At 49.1% G+C, this 22,435-nt stretch overlaps 1 protein-coding gene across 2 annotated transcripts in view; it reads right to left on the reverse strand.

The window, feature by feature from the left end:
• DAPK2 (death associated protein kinase 2) overlaps positions 1-19,421 on the reverse strand; it is a 121,636-nt gene extending 102,215 nt beyond the window's left edge. Inside the window, exons 1-2 of one of the 2 annotated variants that reach the window (XM_081228051.1) lie at positions 18,781-19,421; positions 13,206-13,303 (exon numbers count right to left, since the gene is read on the reverse strand). In XM_081228051.1, coding sequence (XP_081084177.1) covers positions 13,206-13,282 — 77 coding nt within the window. In that variant the 5' untranslated portion in view covers positions 13,283-13,303; positions 18,781-19,421. The remainder of the gene's footprint in view (positions 1-13,205; positions 13,304-18,780) is intronic. The other variant, XM_081228052.1, reaches the window with a different exon arrangement.
• Between the last annotated feature and the right edge of the window lie 3,014 nt (positions 19,422-22,435).

Consider the following 22,435-nt stretch of genomic DNA (forward strand, 5'->3'; position numbering starts at 1 on the left):
AGAAATTCCTCTCACTACCCGAAACTCAGTTTATCCTGCAAGCAGCCTCAGTGGCAAGGGAGGCACTCAGAAACGGGCCTGAGTCCGTGCCTGAGACAGGGTCACAGAGGGAGCGCTGCCTTGTCTCGAAGGAGAAAGAGGTCCTTGAGTCCAAGGACCTAAGGCATCAAGAAGGATGTGAGCCCTCCCTGGGGAGACCCAGAAATGCTCAGTCAGGAACAGGACTTCCTGTTGTCCTGGAATGGAATGCTCGTTATTCTTATTTGGACATTAAAGGAGGGGACCCCAGAAGGCTGGAAAACAACCCTGTGAGAAATGGGACCATCTTAGCACAAAGAAGTGGAGCCTATGAGCGTGAAGCTGCCCCAGGTCCAGAGGTTCACAGTAGCAGAGCCAGGATCACACCTGGGCCCGGTGGCTGCAGCACCCAGAGTAGTCACCACCAGGCTAGGGCTCATCAGCCTGCTGCCCCGAGCCCATCCTCCTGCTGGGGCCCTCAGCTGCCTTTCCCCCTCTGCGCGGTCTCCCTGTCTCCTCCAAAACACCCGTAGGAGCGTTTGCCTCCCAGGGCCGTACTGCAGCCCCTGAGCAGCCAAGTTCTCCTCTTTAGCTGGTGGGCCCTGGGCCCAGGGTGTCAAATAAACCTCACCCCCAGGAGGGAAGGATAATTCATCACCCTCCAGGCCCTGTGGCCAGGCCACCAAGGACCAGCAGCTCAGGATTCAAGATTAGGGTTCTGAGGTCTCAGGCTTAGATGCAGGCTGCCAGGGGGTGGGCGTGGGCAGGGGAGCAGTGTCAGCCGTGGAAATGGATTAAACAAGGACAACTGGGCTCTCAGCAGATTCCCCAATAAACCACTAAACAATAGTATCCACCTCCTCCCCTGTTCTCTGGAGGGGAGCCCAGGGTCACAGGCAGAAAGAAAAATCTTGGGCAGCTTGGTACCCCCCCTGCCAAAGAGCACTGGACCAGGGGTCAGAAGTCATGGGTTTAAATCCCAGCTCTGACACTTCCCTCGGCAAGTTAGTTAAGTTCTCCAAGCTTCAGCTTCCTTATCTGCAAAGTGGGAGAAACACCGGCCACCCCGTAGGGCTGCAAGAGGATTAAACTAGGTAACAGCTCATGACCAGTGCAGGGCCAGGTTTAGAGAGGATGCACAGTCCCTAATACCCAGACCTCCCTTCCCGTCTTCCACCCCAGCACTCCCTGCAGGACAGGACAGACTGACATGGACAGTGGTTCTAAAACTGGGCTTCTCGGAGGTTCCTCACAGGCTGTGTGAGACGGAGGGCAGGGAAGGAGGGCAGGTGGACCGCTGCTCACCTCTTCTTCCTCCTTTTACATAACTGCACCTCACTTTGATCTGTTTCTATCCTGACCCCCACCCCAGAATAAGTCACTTTTTTAAAGTTTTGCTGCTTAACTAGTAAACCATACTGGAGTAGATCAGGAGTAGACACACTTTTCCCACAAAGAGTCAGATGGTAAATACTTTAGGCGTTGAGAGCCAAGAAGTAAAATCCAGGATAGTATTATTTATTATTATTATTAGTAGTAGTAGTATTTTTGGCCCTGCACCATGTGGGATCCCAATTCCCCGACCCGGGATCAAACCCACACCTCCTGCACTGGAAGCGCAGAGTAGGTACTTACATAACAAAGGAGAAAACTAAATTTCCACAAAATTTTAACTGATGAAACTCAAAATATAATAAGAATTGCATTTGTCTTATTCTGTTTTGTTTGTTTTTTGTAATACAGGTCTGCCATGAGAAGAATGGAATTGCAGGGGCGGATAACAATTTGCTTAATTGGGGTCCAAAGCTAGTGTTCCAACCATCAAATCTATTGCAACTGGTCATCTATAAAACCCATTCTTTCGGTGTTTGTGACCACCTAGAGGGTGGGAGAAGGAGGGTGGGAGGGAGGCTCAAGAGGGAGGGGATATGGGGATATATGTATACATATAGCTGATTCACTTTGTTATACAGCAGAAACTAACACAACATTGTAAAGCAATTATACTCCAATAAAGTTAAAAAAACAACAACACACACACTTTGTAAAAAAAAAAAAAAAAAAAAAATTCTTAGCTCCGGGTCATTGAAAGTAGGTGGCAGGCTGGATTTGACTCTAGGGCTATAGTTTCCCATCCCCTGGACTAGACAATGTCGGAGCCCTTGCAGGTTAAAGTTCTTGGGCTTTAAAGCCTGTTGAAGGCTGCTCTGGGGGCTAGAGCAATCTCCAGAAGAGAGACTCTGAAGCAGCATCTCCTCTGTGGGAGGCTCTGGAGGGCTTCACATGACCTCCCACCTGCACTGCCAGAGCCCTGGTGCTTTACTGCAGCTGAGGTGATGGGTACCTAAGGCCCTAACTCCCACCACTGGCCGCGGCTCTCACCCCTCACCTTGGTCTCCCCAGCAAGGGAGAATACAGGGAAACCAAGCTCTCTCCTTCGCCCTCAAAACACACTTCTCCCCAAGCACCCCCTCTCCCAATAGCACCTCACAGAAAACTTTCTTATAGAACCATTCCAGGGAATTCCCCGGTGGTCCAGTGGTTAGGACTCTGGGCTTTCACTGCTGAGGGCCCAGTTTCAATCCCTGGTCTGGGAACTAAAATCCCACAAGCCACATGGGGCATGGCCAAAAAAAAAAGACAACAACATCCAGCCAGCTTCTAAAAGTAAAGACAAAGAAGTGGAACCCTTTTCCAGAGTTCTGGGGTCCCCCAAAGACCCTGAATCCCCTCTACCTCTCAGGGGAGGAAGGCAACACCATCAGTCTACAGGAAGACCTCTGCCTCTAGTCCTGACGGGGCCTCATTTTCATCACTTATAAAATGGGAATGATTATACTTGCCTTACCTGCCTTGTGTTGCTATCAGAACTTCAAAATATCTATGAAAATGAAATAGAAACACCATGAAAAAAGGTAAAGTAGCACAGAGAACAAGATTTGGAATTAAGGGAGAAGCACAGAAGACTTCAACCACTTTAAATTTCTCCACAGTGAAAACATAAAGGTATCTTTACAAAACTCTTAAACTACACAAAAATAACGAAAGGGTATTGGCAAAGCCATAAGGAAATAAGCACATGCTGGTGACCTGGTAAACTGGTTCAGTATTTCCAGTTTCAACCATTACACAAATCAGCCATAACCTCTGACCTCATATTCCACCTCTGAGAATACACTGGCAGAAATAATGCAGAGAGAGGAAATTAACAAATATGTTCACAGAAACACTTATTTTTAGTAGTGAGAAACCATAGGGAAAGTTTAGTAAATTGGGGATGTTTATGTAGCAGACTATTATGAAGTTAATGAAAACATACAGACTGTATCTATTTGTTTCAAAAGGCCAGTATTCTTCAAAAATATCTTGTCATGAAAGTCAAAGAAAGGCTGAGGAACTGTTTCAGATTAAAGGAGACTAAAGATATATGACAAGGAGATGCAATATATATGATCTTCACTGGATCCTGTTTAGCAGGGAGAAAAACTGCTAGTTGGGGGACTTCCCTGGTGGCACAATGGTTAAGACTCCAAGCTCTTAATGCAGGGGGCCCAGGTTCAATCCCTGGTCGGGGAACTAGATCCCACATGCATGCCAAAACTAAGAGTTCGCATGCTGCAATTAAGGAGCCCGCCTGCTGCAACTAAGACCTGGCACAACCAAATAAATAAGTAAAATATTTTAAATAAATATATAAATAAAAAACACTAGCTGGGGAGTGGGAGGTACAAACAGTTGGGTGTAAGATAGGCTACAACGATGTATTATACAACACGGGGAACATATCCAATATTTTGTAATAACTGTAAATGGAGTTTAACCTTTTAAAATTGTATAAAATTAAAAAAACTTTTTTTTAAAGAACACTAATGGGAAAATTGACAAAATTGGAACAAGAATGATAGCTTAGATAAAAATATTGTATCAGAGTGAAATGTTCTGAATTTGAAAGTTGTACTGTGGTTATGAAAGAGAACGCCCGTGTCCTTAGGAGATGCATAATGAAGCATTGAGGATAAAGAGGCATAATGTCCGCAGCCAACTCCCAAATGGCTCAGAAACAATAATAGGTAAGTAGGTAGGTAGATAGATAGGTAGATGGACAAAAAGAAAGAAGGGAAGGAAAGGAGAAACTGAAGGAAAGAAAAAGAGGGAAGAAAGGCAGGAGGAGAAGGAGAAGGTGGGGAAGGAGGGAGAGCACAAGAGAGGAGGTGACAAAATGTGAAAACCTGGTATGTCTATTTGGGAGTCTCAAGTTCACCTATTCCTAGAAGAGGATATACAGGAGTTCTGTTATTCTGAAAATGTTGCTATTAAATTTGAAATTATTTTGAAACAAAAATATTTTTAGGTTATACGGACTCTGGATACATGGAAAGGTATACATAAAACAATGTTGAGTCAAAAAACAACACAATGCAAAATGTACACGCTGGCGATATATAAGTAGAAAGGAAAGTGTGTCCCGTAGATACAGGTATATAACGGTTTCAATTATCCTCACATAGGACCTCCCTCTCGCTCTTACAATTTTCATCATGCAAACTGAGCTCAATGAGACCGCTACCTCGGGGCAAGCGGTTTGCACCATGTGCCAGCTTCTGACTGAAGCATGTGCAATGCAGCCACTTTGTTTGAGTGGCTTTGTGCTTTGTTTGCCTGACAATGGGTGATAAAGGCGCCTCCCTCCTTCCTCCAGGGCCTCTGTCATCCAGGGCCCCTGCAGTCGCCTGTCCTCCTGGCAACCCCCTCCCTTCAACCCTCTCCACCCACCCTCTTGCCCAAGCCCGGGCCTGCTGCTTCTCAGTCTTTGGCAGAGCCCTGACCTTCAGGTGGTTATGTGCCATCTCCAGGATTACACCGTGAGGAGCTGCCCCACACAGGGTGACAGCTTCCTCCACTGAACAACTGGCACATGTTTGGGGGTCCCCCTATTAGCTTGTGGCCTGTTCCAGCGTCTCATTTCATTAGCTTTTGAGGAGAGTACCCCCGTGCCACAACTGAGCCCTAATCTCTTCTAGGGTAAGGCCTGAGCCCTAAGTCTCCTCTATCCATCACGGTGCCCAGCACACAGTGGGTGCCTGGGAAGTCTCTGGACTGTGACAATGAGTACAGACATGCACTTACACACCCACACATGCTCACTCATATTTTGGAAACCACTGGCTTGTCTGGGGCACAGCTGTGGCCCAAAAGACTTCCTTGCCACTAACACCAAGCTGAGGGCTTCCTGGGCCCAGCACAGACAAGCTCGGTGTTAGCAGTAAGAAAGCTTTTTTGGCATGAGTGACCAGCCGCCACTGAAAAACTTCTCTGAGCCTCAGTTTTCACAACTGTGAAGTGGGAATGTGATCCAGCTCATATTGTTCTGGAAGATGGGAAGTACTCGGCACAGATACTGACATGAGGGCAGAAGATTCTTAACTTAGGTCGGTCACTTTCACTTTCCAGCAGCAGGAAATATAAGCATGTGTGTGATCAGACAAGCACAAGAATCCCAGCCCAGGGAGGCAAACAGGGCTCTGGCTAGAGAAGTTTCTGGCTTTTATTTCTGGCTTTCTCTGAGATTTACTGTGTTGCACGAAGTGGAATTTCCCACTTGCCTTCTCCTTGATAAGGTAGGTGGTCTGTATTTCTTGAGCCAGTTACCTAACATTTTGGAGACTGAATTTCTTCATGTGTAAAATGGGAATAGCAGCTGCTTCACAAGGTGCTACCAGGATTAAATACAATAATGTGTGTCCACTACTATATATAAAATAAACAACAAGGACCTACTGTATAGCACAGGGAACTATATTCAATATCTTATAATAACCTATAATGGAAAAGAATCTGAAAAAGAATATACATATATATATATATATATATATATATAGCTAAAATCACTTTCCTGTATACCTGAAACTAATACAACATTGTAAATCAACTATACTTCAATTAAAAAAATAAAAAAAAAAAGAGTAATGGGGACTTCCCTGGCAGTCCAGTGGTTAAGACTCCGCATTTCCACTGCAGGGAGCCTGGGTTCGATCCCTGGTTGGGGAACTAAGACCCTGCATGCTGCATGGAGCAGCCAAAAAGAAAAAAAAAAAAAAAGAGTAAGAAGAAAAAATCAATGTGTGTCCAGGAAATGGAGTGTGTTTTGTTTCTCACTTTGTGTTTGGGGAATCCTGGACGTTCGTGCATTCCAAGGCCTATGGGAGCTGGGGGCTTGGCTGAGCTTTTGGAACCAAGGCAGGTTCCAAACAGCTCTGCAGTTAACTGTGGTGTCTGTGGGAGTTGAGCGCTTATCAAGCGTAAAAGGCCTGGGCTGGACGCTATTGGGGTTGTGGCAGGGTGGAGGGTGTTGGGGGGAGGCGGATAGGGGCAGAAAATGAATGGATAAAAGATAAAGTATGCAGGAGCCCAGCATGGAGGACCCTGGGTCCAGCAGGGAAGATGACCAGGTGAACCTTCTGTGTAACATGAGGTATGATGACATTAGCACTTAATAGAGGTGTGGGTCCAGAATAAGAGGTAATACAGTCCATAGAGGGGGTGTGGTAGAGGGGGTAGGTGTAGAGGGAGTGGGTCATGGCAGGCTTTGCCAGGAGAGATGGCGTTTGATCCTGACCTTGAGGGAAAAGTTTAATTCTTCCAAGAGTGAGAGAAGAGCGAGAGCAAAGAGAAGTCACCGAAGATTTGGGGACCTCTGGCCTCTGTCCCAGTGCTGCCGTGATGCTCAAAAGAGGAGAGCAGTTGCGGACCTGCCTTCAAAGAGTTGACAACCCAGCACAAACAAATGTGAGACAGGCCTAATCTCATCACCGGTCATCCCAGGGCCTGAGCATTTCTCCTGCTCCCCTTGGTCTAGGCAACCCGCCCCCAGGAGCTTAGCACTTGGGGGAATGTTAACTCTGAGCACATGCAGGCCTCAAGCAGACACAAAAGAGGAGAGGATGTGTGGGCATGAGAAATAGCCATGGATAGATGAGAAGGTAAGACTCGGAAATAAAAACAGTTGCTAGGTTAAGGCTGCTAATCTTTTGTTGGCTTAAACTGTCTTCTTAAATGTTTAAAAAAAAAAAACTTTCATCCAAAGTAAGTCTCATAGATCTATATACTGTAAAAAGATATTCAATGTATTTCATTAAGTGAGAAAAGCAAGTTGTAGATTGTTCTGGTCATATGATCCCATCTGGGTCTACATTCACACTTGCTTTACTTAGACTAAGTTCTGAAAGGCAACAGAAGACAATTATCATCAAAGTCTACCTGTGGATGTGAGACTTAGAGGGAGGACAGAGGGAGTTCTACTCTAACTTTTCATAAGTTTATGACATATGCCATGCATTACTTCTACAATAAAAAAATTTTTTTTAATTTAAAAAGAAATAATAAAACCCCCTTTCACCTCCGAGTTCATCTTGGAAATGTTTTTTCCCAAGGACAGAGACAGGTACATCCAAACACCTATTATTATTGTTTTCTATAGCGCTTTGTGGCTAGACTGGGCTATAGAACCCAGCCTGGGTACACCTGAGCTCTACACATTTCCTCGAGGTTTTTGTTTCTCTCCCAAAAGAAGTTGCTCTGGCTAAGCTGCATGTGTGGTGGGTGATCTTAACCACAGAGGACCCCATTGGGAGACTCAGGTCTGGCAGGCAGCTGTCCCAAGGAATTCCTCAGCCTGTTTAGGAAGGGTGAGGCTTGAGAGCAGTGGCTCCTTCCACGGCCCAAGGCTCCTGTCCGTATAAAAGGGGATTCTGCAGGTTAAGTGCCTAGCAGTGTGCCTTGCACACGTGAGCCTCCTGTACGTAGCAGGGCTTCTGGCTGCTATCTTCACCAGGGGAGCTGGGGAGGTTATGATGGGATGTGTGGGGTAATGAATGGTGAGATAGGCTCCCTGAGAGAGGTGAGGGCTGTGGATAAAAGTTGAATTTACATATAGAGAGGTTTTCCTCTGTTTGTTTAAACCAGCACAGTGTAGTTGAAAAGCTTCTTTAAGTTTCAGCTCCTATATTGCTGGCTCTGTGACTTTGGACAAATCACCTCCCTCCTCTGGGCCTCACTTTTCTTGTCTATAAAACGGAGATCTGGACTAAATTCTTATTGAGATCCAGTTCAACAGTAACATTTTATGATTTTATGTCCATCTAATAATTTAAAAATCTAAGTGAAGTAATATAAGTATAGGAAAAAAGAAACCACTGATCATATGCTGCTTACATTAAATTACCTTGTACCCTTAGACACACAGTAGTCATCATTGGGCCTATCCACCAGCACCCTTCCCCAGGGAACATCAATCCTTCCCAAATGCTCACCTTTCTGACTCTGACCCTGCTACCCTACCCTCAAGGTCAAAGAAAAGACTACCCTACCATATATTCTCCCCCACTCCCCAAAAGCAGTCAAATTAAAGAGAAAAATAAGTTTGTGCTTTGTGAGTCCTTACAGTGTGGTGGCCAGAGCCCTAGAGTAGGAGTCAGACCACCTGTGCCCACCCTGATCTATCACCTGTTCACCGTGTGACCTTGGACAAGCCGCTTCCCCTCTCTGGTCTCAGCCTCATCTATAAAATGAGGGGTTAGATGGGTTTCTCTTTAGGAGCCTTGCTCTGCCCTACAGTGGCTACCCAGGCTGGGAGAGGCCAGAAGCTGCAGGCCAGCATTCCTCCAACTGTTCCCAGCAACAGCCGACAACCTCCAGCATCCCCAGCAGGCTGGTGCCTAAATGTGAGCCAGAAAATCAGGTGAGATGCGCAGGGCCAGGTGGGCCCCAGCCGTGCCCAAGACTCTCAGGCCAGGGCATGATGTCCACATCCAAAGCTGGATTCTGCAGCTTTTCTCACAGATGTTCTCTTATTTGTAGGATAAGGACATACAAGGCCTCCAAAGGCATCAGAAACATGCCCTTCAGGGACCAGACCAGGGCAAGTGGACTTAAAGATTCCTTGTTTGTTAATGTATAGTTTTAGTTCAGATACAATATACCTGCAAGAAAATGTACATATACAAGTATGGCTTAACGTATTTTCAGGAAATTAACACATCAGTGAAACAGGCACCCAGATCAAGAAATAGAACAACACCTGTCCCCCAGAAATCCCTCTCATGCCCCCATTCAGTCACTAGTCCCTCAAGAATAACCACTATTCTGATTTCTAGCACCATGGATTCATTTTGCCTGTCTTGAATTTGACACAAATGCAATTATACCGTACGGGCTCTTTTGAATCTGGCTTCCTTCGTTCAGCATGATGTTTGTGTGAGCTCCATCTGTCATTGCAGGTAAAAAAAATGAAAAGTGACTCTCACTCATTTTCATTTTTGCATAGTAAGGACTTAATGAGGCGCTAAAGTCGATGAGACAGCCCCGAGTCTAGGTGAGGGTGCTCACAGACAGCCGAGGAAGCAGGTGTATATAAAGCTCCGCCCAAACCTAAGAACAACCCCTCCTGCTGTTCCTCCTGCAGAGACCCACACTGTCCTCCTGGGAGGCTCTAGAAGTGGGAGACGGGGCCTTGACACCCAAACTTACTTCAAAGGCCAGAAGCTCTTGTTCACTGAACACTTCCCCTGTGCCCAGCTCTGTGAGGGACACCGCAGACTCAGCATCCCATTTAATCCCCACAACCACAAGGTAGCTACTGTTATTATTCCTATCTTACAGGCAAAAATAAACTCAGGCTCAGAGAGGTCAAGTAAGTCGCCCTAAGGTTGCACAGCTAGGAAAGGGACCCAGACCTCAAACTGCGTGTCCCCAAAGGCCAAATCTCTCCACCAGTCTGTGTTGGCAGAGAGCTCGCAGGCTGGGTCTGGCCTCTAGCTATATATCCGACCTCATCTAGCACTGCTTGCCCCCAGCTCACATTCCACGGCCACACTGGCCTCCTGCCAGCAGCTCAGGTCCCAGGCTCTCCCCACCTCGGGGCCTGCATCCATGCTGCTTCCCCTGCCTGTGCATTTACCCTCAGCCACTTCCTCGGAGCAGCCTCCCCAGCCACCCAGGGCAAACTACATCCCCTATTCTCTCTCAGAGCATCCCACTCTCTCCTTTCATAGCCCATCACACACTCTATAGTGACTTGTCCTTTTGTGATCCCTCAATCACTTGTTCCGTGTCTTCCTCCACCAATGGAACACAAGCTGCAAGAAGACAGGAACGTCGATTTTGTTCATCACTGCCTCGGACAACGCCTGGCACGAGGTACACCCGCAATAGTGTGTTATGTGAAGAAGAGAGGAGGAGAGACAGATAGCACACTGCCCCTTCTGAAGCTCAGCAGTCATCTGAAGGCAGCTCTAGTTCCAGCCTGTTTATGGTCCCCGGCAAGACCCTTCCCCTCTCTGAGCCTCAGTTTCCTCAACTGTCCGACGAGGGTCTTGGAAGAAAGACCTCTAAAGGCCTTCCAGCTCACCGGACCTCTAGACCAGCGGTCCCCAACCTTTTTGGCACCAGGGACCGTTTTCATGGAAGACGATTTTTCCACGGACGGGGAGGGGGGATGGCTCAGGCGGTAATGAGAGCGATGGGGAGCCGCAGATGAAGCTTTGCTCACTTGCCTGCCACTCACCTCCTGCCGTGTGGCCCGGTTCCTAACAGGCTGTGGACCGGTACCAGGGGTTGGGGACTCCTGCTCTAGACCACAAATCCTAGGACGACAAGCCATTCCAAAGGCCTCAGGCCTTTGCTGCCTCTTACTCACCCTATGTCCAGCCAGCACCTTAGAATCTTAGAAAAGTTGCAGGTGCCAGGGGGTGGTGGGGAGGTTCCTCCAAGGCTCCCCAGGCTGTGAGGTACCTGGGGCCTTCACACCCTGTTGTAGATGGATGACCCCAGAGCATGAGGTCTCTTCCAGTTCTAATAGCTCTGAGGTATGGAATGGGGGAGAGACAGGACTAAGAAGGAATAACAGATGAATTCCACGGGAAACGTCTACTTCCTTCTTCAGAGCCCAAGCCCCACCCCATTCCTGACTTCTCAGCTCTCAGCCCACCTGACATAGTCCCATCCAACGCTGCCCTCGTTATGTGCACAGCTGCCTCTACAGCCAGGCTGGAGCTCCAGGAGGGCAAAGACTCCCCGTGTCATGCTCATCTCTGTACCCAGAGCACTTAGCACAGACCCTTACACACAGGACATGGCCAACATGGGGCCATTGAATCAAAAGCCACTGGTAGGACCTGCCAGGGTCTGTGGCTAAGGGTGCCACTTTGCCCCCGGCATCACCAAGTTCAGGAGAAGCACCCAAGGCGAAGAGAACCTTGCTTCTCACTCAGAGGCAGAGTCCAGCTGACCACCCTCCAGCCTCTTCCCAGCCCTTCACAGGCCCCGGATTGCCAGTGGCAATGGCCCAGACAGAAGGCTGAGGAATCTCCCCCTCTGGGACACTCTGGGACTCTGCAGACACTTGCTTCTTGACCCATCCAGTCAAGCAGGACAAGCACTCCCTAAACTTGAAGAAGCCGCACTTTCTTTTTTCTGGCCTCACCACGCGGCTTGTAGGATCTTAGTTCTTAGTTCCCTGACCAGGGATTGAACCCGGCCTGGCAGTGAAAGCACCGAGTCCTAACCACTGGACCACCAGGGAATTCCCATAACTGCACTTTCCATTCTTCTCTGAGTAAGGCTCCTCTGGCTTTGAAGTTCTTTCTAGTTTTTTAAAAAAATAAAAGTACCCAATGACCCAACTTCTAGTTATCTATCTTAAGGAAACAGTCAAAAATAGGATCAGAAATGTCTGTTAAGGGATGTTCATGATAGCTTTAGCAATGAAAAATTTAAAAAATTAAATGGAAACTGCATATTTTTAACAGTAGGGGAAATGGCTGAATAATTGAGGCATGCATATACAAGGGAATATATAATTGCATTTAAAATATTTAATGACATGAGCAAACCTGTATGATACATTAAGATGTAATATTTAAAACTCTATTAAAACACTAACCTATAAATTCAGTGTGCTTAAAATAAAAGGAAATAAATATATACATATATTTGCAAAAAATAAACAAAAGAGAAGAAAAGAAAGTAAAAGAATTAGTCCTGACACAGGAGCTCTTTAAAGGGAAAGGCTCCCGTTGTGCATCATGGATACAGTGAAGGCCCTGAACCCCCAGATTTTTACTCTGCTGGGTGTGTGGAGGGGTTGGGCCAGGTGTACTTCAAGTATGTGTGAGTGTGCAAGAACCATGTGCACTGGAGAGAGCACGACAGGTGTGCAGGCACAGACTGGACTGGCCAGATGTTGGCCATGTCACTTGCTGGCTGAGCAACTTGGGGCAACTTGCTTAAGCTCTTTGGACCACAGTTTCCTCAAGAAAAATAAGAGTAAAAATAATTCCCATTTCATGAATTGTTGTGAGACTCAAACTCCAAGATTGGCGTTCTGTAATCATTAAAATACCACCTGAATACTAGCATTTGTTACAAATGAGAGGCAAGAAGAGAGCTTCAGAAAATCTTCATTCCTCTGCAGACAGTAACGACTTTCAGATCTGAGTTTACTCCTGTCTGTGTTGTGGGTTTAGCAAACCTGAAAATGCACCCAATAACTCAGATCCGAGGAACCTTCACAACTAGGCTCGTGTGGCTTGTCACTCAATCTAAAGCCATTTTCAGGAGGATGATTTCACCTCCCATTCAGGCTCTGAGCTTACAGAACAAAATCCTGAGAGCTGTGGAGGGACTTCCTTGGTGGTCCAGTAGTTAAGACTTCATGCTCCCAATGCAGGGGGCCCGGGTTCGATCCCTGGTCAGGGAACTAGATCCCACATGCTGCAACTAAGAGCCCATGTGCCACAACTAAGACCCGGCACAGCTAAATAAATAAATAAACATTAAAAAAAACCCAAACCTGGGAGCCACGGAGAATCCCAAGTGGGATTCAGAGAAGAAAACCAACAGGTCATATCTCAGTCCAGAGCCTGGGGAGGATTTGGGGAGCAAAGTAACAGATACGACAAGAATCATTTAGATTCACTGTTAACTGTCAGCCAGGTTATACTGAAAACACGGAAGTCAGCAATTCTAGTCCCTTCTGCTGGCAAGTCTTCATTTCCAAGAAATGATTCCTTGCAGAGGCGCCCATGAAGATGAATAAACCTCAGGACTGTTTTTAAGGCTTCCCACGAATCCTGTGACAAGCCCATGCCCTACAAGATCTACTAACCAGTACACCTCTCACAGCCACTCACCTCCCCAGCTCCTCCCCGATGTCATAAAAGTCCTCCACCTTCTGCTGCTTGAACGTCTCCATGTTTGGGCTCCTCATTGAGGCCTGGAGCGTACAGCCCTGAAACATGAAAAAACCTGAGGTTAGGACAGACGTGTCAATTGGTACCAGCCTGAACCTAGGCCCAAAAGTAATTGGCTGCGTGGGAGCTAATAATTTAAGGATAACCCACAGCCCGCATTCCTCAAGAACAGCCTTGATCAAGCCTTTCCTCACCTGTGACCAATGATGTATCATTCTTATTTGATTTATATTAATCACATTTGTTAAGGAGACAGAAAAATAGCCCTCCTCACTTCTTCCGATCTGCTCTGAACAAGTTCAGAGAAACAGGGCCATGGGCAACTTCGGCAATTTGTTCTCATGAAATTCAGGTCTACTGAGAAAAGAGGCAGCTGTGATGCAGGAAAAACAGAACTCGTTTTTGAGTCAGAAGTTCCCGGTTCAAGTCCCACAGTTGCCTACGTCATTTAAACTGCAGAGTCTTAACTTCCTCATCTGTAAAAGGGATTAGTACTGTAAACACCACTGCAAATCAGGATATTAATTTTATAAACCACAAAATGCAGTAGAAAGGTAAGGGATGTGCATGACCTCAGCTCCTACAGGCGCTGTGCCACCCAATTTGGAGTCTGAACTGATTTCAAACTCTCTCACTCACCTCCCTAAGGGAAAGATGCCTGGGAGTGGTGTGACAAATTACAGTAGGCACCAGGAGTTAGGAGCCTGAGGTTCTAGTTGCAATTTTGCCCACAACTAGCTCTATGACCTCATCTCTTGTCAGAGGGAGGAGGCTGTTTCCTCATCTGTAAAATGGAGCTAACTCTGCCTACCCAGGGCACATTAATGAGAACCACAGGACTACTCTGAACCATGCAGAGTACTCACCACTCCACCAGAAGAGACTGTCTGCATCCTCCCTTGGGATCCTCCTGCCCTAAGGAGCTCACCCATTCCTGGGACAGCCACATGCCACCCTGGACAGCACCCCGAGGGCAGGGCCCAGGACACAGCCTGCACATCACAAAGATAAAGCCAGCTACCTGTGGATGCATCTTCCAAGAGTCATTAGTAAAGGCCTGTCAGAGCTCGTTTTGGCTAGTGCTGGCAGCTTTTCTTCTGCCTGGCAATCAGATACCAACCACGGCCGGGCCCCATGAACCCCAAAAGACTGTTTTCACCAGGCTGGGTGGAGGCACCATTACATAAGGGCACGTCTCATCAGCGCCAAGTGGCTGAAGCTGTTCTAACTCTCAGGTGATGTATACATTTCACCCTCTTTCCTCCACCTCTGCCCCCTACAAACCAGAGCTCTGGTACCAATGTGCCACCTGCCTCCCTCCTTTCCATCGAGTCACACACATCCCTGAAGACCTCCAGGCAGAGCTGGTCTGGCTCCCAGGCCTTACTCTCAGGGCCACCTGCCAACCTCCTGCCTGTGCATCACCCATCCTCCTCCCTGCTTGGTCTTCACTCCATGCTCAGCCAGGGCCTGGCAAGCATGGAATCCTGAGAAAAGCAGGCTCCAGGATCCCTGGTTCTAGGCTAATCTGGGTGTATATTAGCCATGTGACCCATAGCACGTTGGCACCCTCTCTGGGATTCAATCCCCCTCCTCTGTAAACTGGGGTGATGATGTCTATATCACATACTTCACACATCCATGTGAGGATCCACTGTGATAAGGACATAAACTGCTGGGCAAATAAGAACGATGATTATTATTGTTATTTGACTCATTCCGGGTCATTGTTTGTGTTTCTGCTTCCCACAGCCATTGAGACACCAATTCTGTTCCCTTCTGAAGAAAAGGTACTGGGATCCTCCTGGCAAGTTTGGCTTGAGCAGAATCAGAAGTTTGGTCCCCTTCGCCCCCAACCCCCATTCCTGGCAAACCTCCCGAGACTAGCACTGAGGGAGGCAGGACTGCTATCTATCATCTTCTTTTTGCTGAAAAAACACTTCTAAATAAACCATTTGGGTCAGATCCTGGGGGTGGGGGTGACAGTAGCTACTAACTTCCCACAGCTAGATGGAACCAGAAAACTCAGAAAAAATTCTGTTGGCAGATACCCTGAGAATGGTCCCAGGAACAGCTTATCCTCCATTTGGCAACAGGTCAGCTGCATTCGCTATCAGGAACTGAGCTGGATTTGAAGAAGCCCCACCTCCCCAGAAAACAATGAGCCCCTGCCTTGTGCTCCACATCCTGAGTGACCAGAACCTGGGGGCCAGGGGAGTCCCCTAAGCTCAAACGAGGCCCACCAGTTTGGCCCCAACTCACCATTTCAGCATAGCCCCCTCCCCCATAAATCCTATATTACAGGCAAAAGTAGACCTTTCCCATTCCCCCAAAACTTTCACCCCTGCCACACCCCAGCTCAAGTTGGGCCCTTTTCAGGGGGTTGGGGGGGCACCTGGAGAGCCCTCCTAGCAAAACTCTTCCCTTCCCACAAAGCCAGGCTCAAATGCTACCATCTCTATGAGCCTCCATGACCCTTTTTCTTGCCAAAACAGATTAAAACTCTCTTCCTCTTTAAATTCCCAAAGAGGGCTCTTTACACATTTTTAGGGTTAGAGCCTATCACATTCTGGCTTATTTCATAGTCTATGTCAATGTGTAACCTAGAGGGAGAGAGTATAGGTTCCACAGGCACACAGGCCTGGGTTCATATCCCAGCTCTGCCACTTACTAGCAAACAGCACAAGACAACTTTTCTGAGCTTCAAATTACTTACATAGAAAATGAGTCTAGACAATGCCTAGTGTTAGTGAATATTTGGAGAACTCTCAAAACTGCTAGGGAGAGTATTCACTGGGACTACTTTGGAAAACTATTGGGCAGTTTCTATGGACATACCTAAGAGAAAGCAGATGTTTTCCAAAATGGTCCACGTTAGAACGTTCACAGCAGCACTATCAGTAATAACTAAAATTTGGAAACAACCAAATGGCCATCAACAGAAGAATGGATAAATAAATTGAGTTATACCCATACAATGAAATTATTATACAACAATGAGAAAAAGTGAACTACTGCTCCCAGCAACAATGTGGATGAAACTCACAAACATAATGTTGAATGTTGAATGAAAAAAGCCAGACACAAAGGACTACAGACTGTGTGATTCCCTTTAGGTAAAACAAATCCATGGTGCTAGAAGTCATAATAGTTGTTACGCCTCAGTCAGGGGTTGTGCCTGGAAGGGGACATAAGGAGGTTTCTGGGTGCTGACAATGCTGTTTCTTGATGGTATGTACACTTATTTTGTATGCAATCAAAATTTTACATAATTAAAACATGAGTCTAGTATCTACTGGACAAATGAGATAACATACGTAAAGTGTTTTTAATAGTCCTTGGATGGTTCCAACAAATGTGAGTTCCTTCCCTCCTGCCTATTGTCTTGGAGCCTCATGAGGGCAGGAGTTGTGACATTCTCACCTCTGTCCCCTTGTGGTAGCTGATACACAGCAGGCACTCCATGAATGTTGGCTGATTTAAATTTAGTGCCCCAGCTGTCTTTCTCAAGGCTGCTGCTCAGAAAGCTCATCAGGTAAAAGCAGCTGATAACAACTCAAAGCCCCTTCATAATATCTCTTCCCAAGATGAATTTGCATTTTACCAGTTTAGAAACATGAAACTAAAGGGGAGACATTCTGAGGTGGAATTACAGTCACCAGCTAGGACCCAGAGAAGGACCCAGAGATACAGGCATCTTTCTGGCCCTGAAAAGATGAAACCACATGGCAGAGGGCACAGCTACAAGTTTTGGCCAGGGGCACAGGCCATTGGGTCCAGACATTCCATGGTTGAGGCCCATCTTAATGCCTACATTTCTCTTAATGGAATCTCTAGAATTCACATTCCTGCCCCCAACCCTAATACTAGGCAACACTTCTGAAAGGTTAACACAGATTTCCTAAAACCTCACAAAAAGAGATCTCTAAGAACATCTAGGGGATTTTTAGACTCTACTCAGGAGCTGCCAGCATGAGGAAGGGGAGCCAGAGAAGTTCCACTTTATCTACACTATGTGTTGGGGTTCTGTGTAAGAGTTCATGGGTGGGAGGAGTTTGAAAACCACTGCTGTCTGGTCAAACCCACTTGTTTTACAAGAGAAGGAAACTGAGGTCCAGATGGGGGAAAGGACTTGCTAAAAGTCACACAGCTAGCCCACTCCAGCTGCTCTTCCCCCAGCTTCTGTTGACAGTACCCTCAACCCTCCAATGGTGGCACGAGGGTCGCGAAGTCGGTGGCCTCCTGAGGGACAACCTGGGAGGAGGCCTCCAGGGCTGGAGGATCATCCCGTAAGGAAGTTTCAACCCTACTAAGCCCTTCCCCCATGGGCCCCAGCTCACCCTGCTGAACTCTCAGACATCCTCACCCAGTGCAAGTCTGTGAAATGGGACCATGATCGCCCCCTTACACCCGCCCCCATCACATTCAGGAGGAGGCTGCCAACAGAAGGGAGAGGCATCCAGCATTACAGTGTCCCTCCATGCATTGGAGGCTTTGACCCACCCTGATCTCTGATGAGGAAGCTGGGGCTCAGAGAAGATCAGCCACCTGCCTAAGCTGACATGAGAAAACTATCTTCCTGGTAAAGGTCCAGCACCCCTGGGCAGCCTGCTTGGTCACCCCCCACATCTAACAACCAGGGAGGCCTTAGGGAGAGGGTCAGGGTCAGTTCAGATCTTCTTCCTGCCAGTGGGAAACTCGTCCCAAACCAGCACACACCCACTCAAATCCACACACCCCTGCACCCCCTGCCCAAGCCTCTCTCAAAGCTGCCGAATGGGGCCACTTCAGGTGCTAAAAACACATCTTGGGAGATGGGTGGTTTGGGGAAGAACAGGACTCTGGAGGAAATCGTGAAGAGGCCAACGTACCAGCACCCCTCCGTCACCAGGGCTCTCCCAGGAATACCTTACACGGAAGCAGCTGAGAAATACAATGTCAGAAACCACAGCAGCGGCCCCCAGCTGCCCCCACCGGATTCTTGAGTACAAGGTGTCGGGGGCCACCCGCCCCCAGCGACCTTCCCACCTGCCAGTGAGGCAGCAGCTACGCATCCTCTCTTCCGGTGAGCACTCCAACCTACCACCTGCCTGGCCTCAGCGCTTACGGCTCTGGGCCTCCTCTCCCTCCCAAAGTGAGAAGACTAATTTCCACCTTGCAGAGTTACAGTGAGGATCAGACAGACCCACACATGCCATGAGACATCCACAGTGCCTGAACCATAGTCGGGTAAACCGTCGACAACACCCTCCTATGCTGGGGTCCAAACCCCAGCCTGCCGCAGAGCAACTGGCTGCCGCCCTGCCCACCCTAACTCTGCCCCAGCCCACGCTCCCGACTGGGACCACAGCTTCATTCTGCCACAGAGAAAGCTGACTGGGTACGGAGCACCCTCCTCGCATCACCTCTTCGTAAGAGGGCGAGAAGGAGGTATGCGAGGCAGATGATGCTGAAAAGATCTGGGCCCTCTCCTCCCGTAAATCTGGGGCCCTCCCCCGCGTCAAGGGGTTCTCACTTGATGGAAGTCTGTCTCCCGTCCTCCCTAGGTGCCAGGGCTGCCCGCCGCTCCCAGCCGGTTCCTCGGGTCAAAGTGCCAGACTTCGGAGCGAGCCCTAGAGGCCCAGCGGGCAGTCCCTGAGGTCCAGGGCCGGCCAGAGCACCCAAGGCCAAGGCCGGCCATACCCGGGGGCGGCGTCAGGGACCGGGCCGCTGACTTGCCCCGGAGCAGTTTTGCCCCCGCTAGCCCGAGCCCCGAGCCGCGCGCCCTGTCCTGCCCGTCGAGCCCGCAGACGGGCCCTACTCACGGCGGGAGGCTGCGCGGCGCCGGGCGTGGAGGCGCGGTAGGCACGGGGAGCGCGACCGGGCGCGCTACTCTCTGCTCTGCTCGGCTCCCTGCGCGGTGGGCGCCCGCCTGCCCGCAGAGCCGCGGAGGAGCCGAGAGGGCGGGGCGGCCGGTCCCGTCCCAGGCGCCGGCTGGAGGCGCACCCGGAGGCCCGAGACGGCGCTCGGAGCGCCCCCTACCGGGAGTCCCCTCAGGACAGCCCCCGGGTGAGGGCCGAGAGCCTCCCTGCCAGGTCGGAGCGGGCACCTCCTGGGCCCTGAGGTTCCCTGGAGAGGGGGCGAGAGCCAGTGGCAAGACCTGGCGTCTTCACGGGCTCTGCCTTTTACATGATGTGTGACCTTGGACAGGTCGGCTAACCTCTCCAAGCCTAATCTGGAAACTGATTTAAATGAGCTGATACGCTTCATATAGCCTGGCATGATCACTCAGAAAGTGGTATCTCCTTGCCCCCAGTTTCCACCGTGAAAGAGGAAGTCCCACCAGAGAACATGCCCCTTCCTCCCTCCCAGTCAGAGTGCTCCGACAACGGACCGATTCTTCTGGAAACCTCACCATCCACGGTTCACAGTGGGGTGGGGGACCGAGAGGGGGAGGGACACTTCCCTCCTCACAACCCCACCCCATCCCCTCATCCCCACCCCCACTTGGGAGTAGCCTGGCTTCCGTGCCCCCAGCCCTGCCTGGCACGTTGGTGAAGGCCCACATCACCATCAGGGCTTCCCTAATGAAAGGCTTGGGAGTGGAGTGCTCCTCTCTTCCTTCTGCCAAAAATCCCGGGAGGAAAAAGGAATGAGAGTGGAGGGGGTGGTGGAAGGACATGGAAACAGAATGTAAGTCAAGTTCAGTGGTCTTATTTCAAGACAAGAGGCTGTTTAGGGAGAATAAATGAAGGCCCCTTCCCAGAGCCTCCATCCCTAATTCATCCAGGGCACTCCTCAAGACAGTCCGAGAGGAAAGGGTGATAGGTTCAGAGTCCTACATTTTTGTGTGTGTGTGGTACGCGGGCCTCTCACTGTTGTGGCCTCTCCCGTTGTGGAGCACAGGCTCCGGACGCGCAGGCTCAGCGGCCATGGCTCATGGGCCCAGCCGCTCCGCGGCATGTGGGATCTTCCCAGACCAGGGCACGAACCCGTGTCCTCTGCATCGGCAGGCAGACTCTCAACCACTGCGCCACCAGGGAAGCCCCAGAGTCCTACATTTGGTTCAAAGCCCTGCTCTGCCGTTCCCGGTGTGGATATAGTCTTGGGCATGGCACCTGACCTTATTCTTCATCAGTAAAGTAGGTAAACACTCCTTCTTACAGCGTCTGATGGAGCTGTTGTGGGACCAAAATGAGACAGAATGTGTAAGATGCACCTAGAGGACCTCTACCTGTGTGACCAAGCCCCCTGTCCCCTCTTTAGCCTTTCCCGACACTGGGGTACTGAGATGTACAGATCAACCAGCCCTCTCCCACTCCCCAGCTGACTGGTACTTCAGAGTCTGTGACAGCCTCTAGAAAGACCCCGGTGCTTCCTTGTTCATAAACTTGACAACATTCCAGGACAGTGCAGGCTTTGAGCCACCTCTCCCAAGAGCACCAGGCTACCTTGAGAAAGTAATATCCAAGACCAGAGGTGGCTCTCCAAGTCAGTGGCCACAGGAGGACAACCACTGGTGAGGTTTCACCAGCATTAGGAGGCCCTTCATCCTCAGACCATCCTCAAACCTCCTCCCCCATTTCCAGTTAGCTATTGCTGTGTAATAAACCACCCCAGCCTGTGGCATGAAACAGTTCTGTTAGGCTCATGCCTTGAGGGTCAGAAACACAGAGAGTGCATGGTACGTATGGCTTATCTCTGCTGCACGATGTCTGGGGCTTCAAATGGGGAGACTTCAGTGGGTGGGAGTGACTTGAATGGCTGGGGGCTGGAATCATCTGAAGGCTTCTGCCTTCACATGGCCAGTGCCTGTGCTATGATAAATCCAAGGCTGGGCTCAGGCGAGACTGCGGAGCACCTACATGTAGCCTCTCCATCCCTTCCCCCTCTGAGTCTCATGCTTAGTACCTAATCTGCAGCAGCAATGTCCCCTTGCCCAAGGCAAAAAAGACATTCTTGAATTTGACACATGGCAAACTAGTCAGAGAGTGCAATCATCCCATCCAGCCATGTTATTCTTCAGAGGAGGAAACTGAGGCTCAAGGAAGAGAAATGACTTGCTCAAGGTCACACATCTGGTGAGGGGCAGAGCTAGGATTAGAGCCAGGCCCCCTCCCCATTTGCAGTTTGGTGCTCTTTCCATTCTACTTGCCAAATGCAATGCCTAGGGAGGTACCACCTGGAAATGCATTTTATGCTTGGGGTGGAGTGAGTTCATCAGAACCTCCCCTGAGAGCAGTAACAGGCTACTGAGCACTGAACATGGGACCGAGGTGGCAGTGGGCAGGGAAGGGAAAACCCTGAGGGTGGTGGCAGCAAGGACACCTACTCCAGAATGAAGTCAGGAGGAGGTCCAGGTATTAAGAGCTAAGAATTATCTCAGCCTCAGTTCCTGCGTGGTTCCAAATGCCTCACCTGGCATTTAAGGCTCCGACCTGCATTTCCCCACTGTGTACGCACATCCTCTTCCCTCTTGTGTGTGCACATCCAGCTCTCTTGCCAGCTTGGATTATTGGCTGTTCCTGCCTCCATACTTTTGTTTAAGCCATTCCATCACCACCCCCTCATCCCATTCTACAAAATCCAAACCATCCCTCAAGGGCCCTCTCAGGTGACATATCTTCCATGGACATTCCCCCAATCTGCCCTCTGGATGCCTTTCTCCCCTGAACCCTACCACTCTTGGCTTGTACCTAATTGGCATTCCCCTTCCTCTATTTTAGTTGTAATTAGCGTCCAGTTCTCTTTTCCTCAAGGGCAAGGACAACGCTTTGTTCATCTTTGTGCCCATACAATGCCTGACATCCCCAGCCCAGTAAAGCCTGTTAAATCGAATTACTAGAATGTAAATGTCACAAGGTAAGGGACCATAACTGTTTTGTTTTCTATTGTCCCCCAAGGGCACCCAAGTCCCTGGCACTTAATCATATGTCGGATGGAGAGATGTATAATTAAAGTTAATAACTGCCACATATTACATTCCAGGAGTTCTCAGCCCTGAATGCACATCAGAATCACACTGGGAGTGTTTTAAAATCCTAATGCTCAGACTGCACCCCACACCGATTACATCAGAACCTCTGGGAGTGGGAACTGGGCTTCAGTAGTGGTTAAAACGCCCCAGGTGTTTCCAATGTATAGGCTGAGAACCACTCTGTTCATGTCCCAGAGACCTGGGGAAACGAAAG

The sequence above is a fragment of the Mesoplodon bidens genome, assembly GCF_964165515.1.
Source record: "Mesoplodon bidens genome assembly, chromosome: 3".
Lineage (NCBI taxonomy): Eukaryota > Metazoa > Chordata > Mammalia > Artiodactyla > Ziphiidae > Mesoplodon > Mesoplodon bidens.